Here is a 6,801-nt window from a genome sequence, read left to right on the forward strand (position 1 = left end):
AAGAAACACAGCGATTTACACCCAATTAGTTTTATACCATTTTGAAGAGTAAATATGGACTGGACCCACGTGGTTGGGATTCTAATATTATTGCAACAGGCTTTCAGGAGCACTGAAAATTTATAAAATCCGCATTCTTCTTTACTTCTGCTCACCAAATGGGATGTGGGGGTGGGAAAAAAAATCCCAATTCTGGAAGATGTTTGAAGGGTATAACCAAAGAAAAATGATAATAAAACATAAAATGATCTAAGGGAACCATCAGTATGTCTTCCATAACAAATTTTAATCACAAGTAGTCTCAACCTACCCCACAGGTGGAAATCCCCTGATTTACTTTGCCACATTTTGAACAATGAGAAACTATGAGAAATCCTTTCGCAAGCATTACCAGAAATGGTAGAATCAGTGACACAAACAGATATGCTCTATTATTTCTTCCATTTCAGTTTCTGTAAGTAATTACATTTAGTCTCTGTTTCCGAAATCCTAAAAGCAAAACAATAAAAACAAGTTCTTCAAATGAACAAGTCTAGTTAGCAAAAAGAGCATGAGACGATGTAAATCCTGTAAGTGTCAGTTTACAGAGCTCTCAGCGGGGGGAGTGAACTTTTTCTCTCTTTCTGCTCAACTGTTAAGAAAGGCTATTGATTCAATTCAAAGCACCTCTTTCTGAATTTTATAGCTGGCCTAATTTTGGACCAAATAGAGACATAGGTGGACCATTTTTTAACTTTTTGCTGGTTCAAAGATCAACCCATGCACCATATGGGTTCAGCAACGTGATACTCGCTAAAAATTTAGAAAGAGGAAGAGAAAGAATAAATGAAATACACAAAGTTAATCAGAAATGACAGGATCCTTTGTGGCTTAAGAGAAAATGAAGAAAGAGGATTCAAGTCCCCATCTAAACATAGAATATGATGAGACTTTCACTTGTTAAATGCAGTATATGTAATTCTTTTCCCAATAGAATATATCCTAGCACGTCATGTTAGCATCGCAACAGAAAATTTAAATGGTAAAATAATGCAATATGATCGTTCACTAAAAATAAAAATAAAAATAAAAAGAGAGAGAGAGAAACAAACTAACTAACTAATGCACATATCTTCAATGCTTTTCACCCATTACCTGTTTCAGAGATATTATCAAGAGGACCTTCTGCCTTTGTATTTGAAATGGACTCCTCCTCAAAGCGTTCTCGTGCATCAAGTAGAATGCTGAGATACTTGTACATGTTGCTTTGGATCATAAGCTTAATATCCTCCAGTTCTTGGGTGGAAAACTTATTGCCGTACAAGAATTTGGCCTTCAGTTAACCAAAATTGAAAAATAGCAGGTGAGGACAGTGAGGTATAAAGGACGGGGAAAAACATGCAAAGCCAAAATCAATGAAATGTCTCAAGGAAATCATTACCGAAAAGAAACAAAAGAAATGATTGTCTCAATACACCACAAGCAGAAATCATCATTAATTGATTGTCTAGATGCACCACAACCAACTTCTTCTAATCATGAAAATGATTTACTAATGTTTAGGGAAAGTTTTCACCAATAATAAATGCTATAATTATTTTGGAATTGGATATGAGATTCTTTTGAAAACCAGAAGTTATGAGATTCTTTTGCAAACCAGAAGTTGGTTACCTGTTTGAAAATAGTACTAGTTCCTGAACCTTGAAGTCCAACTAGAAGGAGCTTCTGAATTTTCTTCGGCTCTAGATAATTCGGGACGGCAGTATAATTGCTGGCCTCATCAGATTGTCCATGAGGTTGACCTTGGGGCACAGGCAAGGAGAACAAGGAGCAGACAAATCGTGTTGATGCCTTGCAAATTAAACATTAAATGCTTGTGAAAAGATCCCCCCAACTTGAATAGCATATATCGTGCAATTTTCCATAATAATAAATAATACCTTTTCCCAGATATTGCCTCTGATATTATTTTGACCTTCCTCCTCATAACGACCATCATCATACACCCAGAAATGAGTATCACGTGGACATTGCACATGTGCAAGCTGAACCACATATACAATATGGCAACATGTTAGGACAAACAGCACATGAACTGAAAACACAATCAAGCACGTGAGGATTTCACAAAGTGAAGCACAAAGTCAAAATTACACAAACTTCAAATATGATGGAGGGAGGGAGACTAGCTGCTTGAGTCTCTTGTATTTCATAGCAGAAATCCACACTACTCCAACTTTTAACATAATGACTGATTGAATTGTGCCTTTTTTTTTAACTCCTTTATTTACATGCTTTTTGCAGTTATTTATTGATTTATTTCACAACAGAATAAAGGGGGGAAGAGGAAAGTTGGATGCAAGGAAAAGGAATGAAGGTCATAAATTGCAATGGATTATCTAGCTCATGTGATTAGCCTATGGGATGAACAAATTAGTATCTATCCCAATAAACAAAATGCAATAAAAAACTTAAAATTACATAAGCTCAGTGTGTGCTAATATTACAGCATACTAACTAGAAGCACATTCATGCACATAATGAAAATGTAAAATTCAAATAAAAGTAGCTATAGTTTTATTGAAAAGAAAAAAATAAAATAATAAAAAAATAATCTTGTTTGCAGCCTTCTTCAATTGCTGTAGTATGTTCGCTCTCTGAAAGGACTGGGTCACACAATCTTTCAATTAAAGAAAACTTCGAGGGAATCAAACAACAAAAAGAGATGAATTTTGTGAATTTTCAAGCCCAGTTGTTTAGTGTATTTAATGTTTTATCACTTAACACCAGTGATTAATCGACACCAAATTTAAGAGAAACTCAAAGAGCTCACCAGGTTTTACAGCTTTCATAATTGCTTGATTCCATTTCCTAGGTATAAAACATTGTTTTTTCCTCTGCCAACTAATTACTACTATTCATGATTTTAGCATTTTGTATTGAAGGAAAATGAAACATGGAGAGTTGGAGACTACAAAATACCGATGAAAATTGAACGGCACTGCCAAATGAAATTATGCAATTGAATCCTTATGCAAAAGAAAGGATTTCCATATCCACTGGGTGCCATGGCGCCCCTTAAACCTAACACAGGTCCACCCTTTACAGTTGATATTTCCTTCTTCCAGTGTTGTTTTTTAACTAATTTTAATCAGATATGTCTCTCCCCTACATATTGTGCCAATTTTTTGGCTGAGTTTTGTATGGCTACACTTACTCATCCAGCAAAATCACAACAACTATTCCCTTCCCAGAAGGTGATGCCAGAATTAGTTATTCGCTTATGTGATAAGAGCAACATTCAATTATTTTACTAACCGCTAGTTTGGGCTCACATCAATCATTTAGCATAATGTGCAGAAGTCTGAGTAATCAAAATAATGATTAGTAGTATTCAATGAGAAGCAATATTGACTGGCCTTCTATCTCGGGGGAACAAATCTTCTTGTGTAATAAGTAAAGAGATCTTATTAACTCGTCATTGACAAATCCATAAAAACACCAATGAATATTACAAACCTTTTTGAACTAACTATTGTGTCGTTCTCATATACTTTTGTAAAATTTCAAACACAACGAAGGTAGTCAGAGATTAGTCATCTAACTACTTAAAAAGAACTCATAAAATCCATCTGAAGACTAGCTTTTAGTCAATTCTTCTGTTTTGTTATTCATGTATTAGATTAATTCCATTACTACAAATAAAGAAATAAATTAATTTTCTATTGCATCTAAATTAAATTTAGAATAACTGGCCTTGCCAACATAAATCATAGGGCCTCCCCAGGATAAACATACTGACAACAAAGACAAAATTGTAAGGAGAATGCTACGAGAAAAATTACATAATATAAATAAGGTGTACCATTTTATATCTCCTTTCCTAGTTCTTCCAGAGCAATAACAAGGCAAAACAATCTTCCAGTTATCTCATTCCTTGAATGATGGATAGGATTCAACCACTACAACTGATTATTTGGACATGTATTACAATATTCAACCTCTAATTACAAAATATGTAACAACTTAAATTGCATGACAGAAAGGGCACAAACAACTCAATCAAGAGGTGATGTACAGTGAACCCCTAAAGCACATAAAGCGATTATGAAACTCAAGCTACCAATGTTTCATGGAATTGGCGAGGACTAGATAGCCCTCTTTTTTAAGGAAAATATGATCTACATATCACATATGTGTAATATTATTTTATGGAAGAATGCAGGGTTGAAAATGAGTTTTGGAAAAATAGAGCCCAAATAGGGGCTTAATATTTATACAAGCATGTGAGGAAAACCAGAGATATAATAACCTCTATAAAAGAATAATGAGCACGGCACCATGTCACTGAACTGCATATTTTCCAAATTTTAGTTACAAGATATCAGCATCTACTTGCATGTACACACACACACCCTCATACATAAAATATCTACAAGATTTATACATATGGCCTCGAAACTATAAACTAACCTTCAGTACTCTCAGTTCAAGTTTCGTGATTTCTCGACCATTCATGTAAACCTCAGTATTGCCATTGCTTGCATGGGAATTAAGTTTCCCAGTGAAGTTTAAGTTTGAGCTTATAACTCTATCGGGTTTCTCTCCCTCCTGTCAGATGAACATGTACAAACTTTATTGGCATTTCTTCCTTTCTGATAAACATAACAAAATAAATATAACAGCTGAATATCTAGCATCCTTAGTGAATTACCTCTCCCCAGAGACCTGATTCCTTGTCATACCAATACCTTCCTGGCTTCAGTCTCCTTGGGGGCAAAGGGCATCCAAAAAGTTCCGCCATCTCTTCTGGCTTTAAAGGATATCCATTCACAATTAACTGCTCTGGCCGTAGCTGATTAGCAGAACATTCCTTTTCAGTTTTCATTATGTGTTTGACTTCTAAAGGACTAAGTAAACGTGACAACAATCTTGAATGTTTCCCCAATTTGGATCGATTTGACTCATCAATTGGCTCGCCTATACAGGTAACACATTTGCGCCCTTCAGGCATGGAACCCATTGCTCTCAGCACACAATTACTGCAATATTTTGCATTACAAACTAGGCAGGATTCCTTGGTTTCCCACTTCCCTTTTCCACATCTATGACAGACTCTTGTTTTTTTCCTCTTCTTTTTCTCTTTGATCACACCTACAAACTCAGGAAACAATTGTTTCTCCATATCAATCACTCTTCTTTCGGATCTATCAACAGTATTAAAGGTGACTACCGTGGCTCTCTTTCCTTCACCGGGAGGCTCTTTTGGAGCATTATTACATCTACTGTGCACAGAACCTGGAGAAGCGGAATGGGAACGTGAAGAAGATTCAGGGTTTTGCAAGACGGATACCACAGACTCCGAACTTCCTGATATCCTCGGACTTTGATTTGTTGGACTTGTGACATTTGCAATCCGAGATACTGGCAAAGGAATTGGTTCGATTACAGGGGCTGCGTCACGTGCAAATGATCTTCTAGATTCTGAAAGGGGTTCAGCAGTCGGAATCCCATCCAAATTCATGTCAATAGGTTCTACTCGCGGAACTTCATAGGAAACTGGGGGGCCCTTATACTCCAGAGCTATGGAGTAATCCAAGTTATCGTCATCCGGAATGGGAGCCCCTGGAGGAAGCATCTTCCTCACCATCTCCCTCCAACCCTCTTCCCCATTTTTCTCCATTTTCGTCACACAAAATCACCAACCTCAGTTTTTAAATCTATGGTATATTCTTGACAATAAAAATAGCACACGTCAATATCACAATAATCTCATAAAATTGTCAAAGAGGAACAGCTGCATAAATGGGTTGTTACATAACTTTGAATAACCTTCAAAGAAGTTCAACACCTGACAACAAGCGCAGCCCCACAAAAATCAGTTCAAAATTCAAAGCTATAAAATCACATAACTTATTGAAACCCCAGAAAATTCAACAGTCCAAGAAGGAGGCGGTTCCGCCGAAGAAATTTTAAAACTAACACAGACATACCTAAAAATTCAGAACTCTTATATCTTGAAAAGAAATCTTCAAGATTCTGAATTTTTAATCCGCAGAGTCAAAGTTTCATCAGATAAATCCAAACCCATCAATTTCAAAAAAAAACCAACTCTATGAGTCCACGGTCTATCAGATAATTTATTTATTATATATAAAGATAAAGATGGCTATAAAGAAATGCACGAACAGATTGACAAAAAAAATTACTTTACAGAAAGTAAAAAGAAGTTTGTACCAAAGGTGTTAAAAAAGTCTTAACGATACAGTTCTTTAGCAGCATACGACAAGCTAAAGATTTTAACACGAGGGATAGTTAAAAAATGGAAAAAAGCAAAAATCATAAAAATTTAAAAAATTTAAAAAAAAAGGCTGCTTATTTTATCTTTAAAAGCTGAAAATCAAACAGGTAAAGAATAGTTTTTAAAGAATCTATTTTTTGAAGAAGAAGAACACACTGAAGATAATAATGGAATATAGATACAAATAGACGTGTGTATATCCGTATGATATGACACAGATGATTTGCTGAATAGAAAAAGGAAACAAATGGGGTCCACGTGAGGCACGGTTGATAATGAGTTGGTTAAAATTTGTATTTTCGGTGGTTAAAATATGTATTTTAGGGTGGGTGTTTTCAAAGCAAATAGTTGAGTTAGTTGATCCAATGACCATTGAATTTTGATTCAGATATTTGATTGATTATTGAAATTTAAAATGTCGAGTTTTGATCACTTAATTTAGGTCTATATTTTTTATTATTTTTTAAAATATTGAGTTTTGACCGCTGAATTTTGAAAAATATTATACATTACTTACTATA

At 35.1% G+C, this 6,801-nt stretch overlaps 1 protein-coding gene across 2 annotated transcripts; it reads right to left on the reverse strand.

Moving 5' to 3' along the window:
- Positions 1 to 851: 851 nt before the first annotated feature.
- LOC111407416 (extra-large guanine nucleotide-binding protein 3-like) lies at positions 852 to 6,346 on the reverse strand. 2 transcript variants are annotated; one of them, XM_023036870.1, is made up of 6 exons: positions 5,973 to 6,346; positions 4,694 to 5,830; positions 4,453 to 4,590; positions 1,920 to 2,024; positions 1,651 to 1,830; positions 852 to 1,312 (listed from the first exon to the last, which is right to left on the reverse strand). In XM_023036870.1, the coding sequence occupies exons 2-6, from the start codon at positions 5,660 to 5,662 to the stop codon at positions 1,124 to 1,126; spliced, it is 1,581 nt and encodes a 526-aa protein (XP_022892638.1). In that variant the 5' UTR covers positions 5,663 to 5,830; positions 5,973 to 6,346; the 3' UTR covers positions 852 to 1,123. The 2 variants fall into 2 exon arrangements, with proteins under 2 accessions (XP_022892638.1, XP_022892637.1); XM_023036869.1 differs by having other exon boundaries at positions 4,694 to 6,346.
- Between the last annotated feature and the right edge of the window lie 455 nt (positions 6,347 to 6,801).

Source organism: Olea europaea, chromosome 13 (assembly GCF_002742605.1).
Source record: "Olea europaea var. sylvestris chromosome 13, O_europaea_v1, whole genome shotgun sequence".
In the NCBI taxonomy this organism is placed as follows: domain Eukaryota; kingdom Viridiplantae; phylum Streptophyta; class Magnoliopsida; order Lamiales; family Oleaceae; genus Olea; species Olea europaea.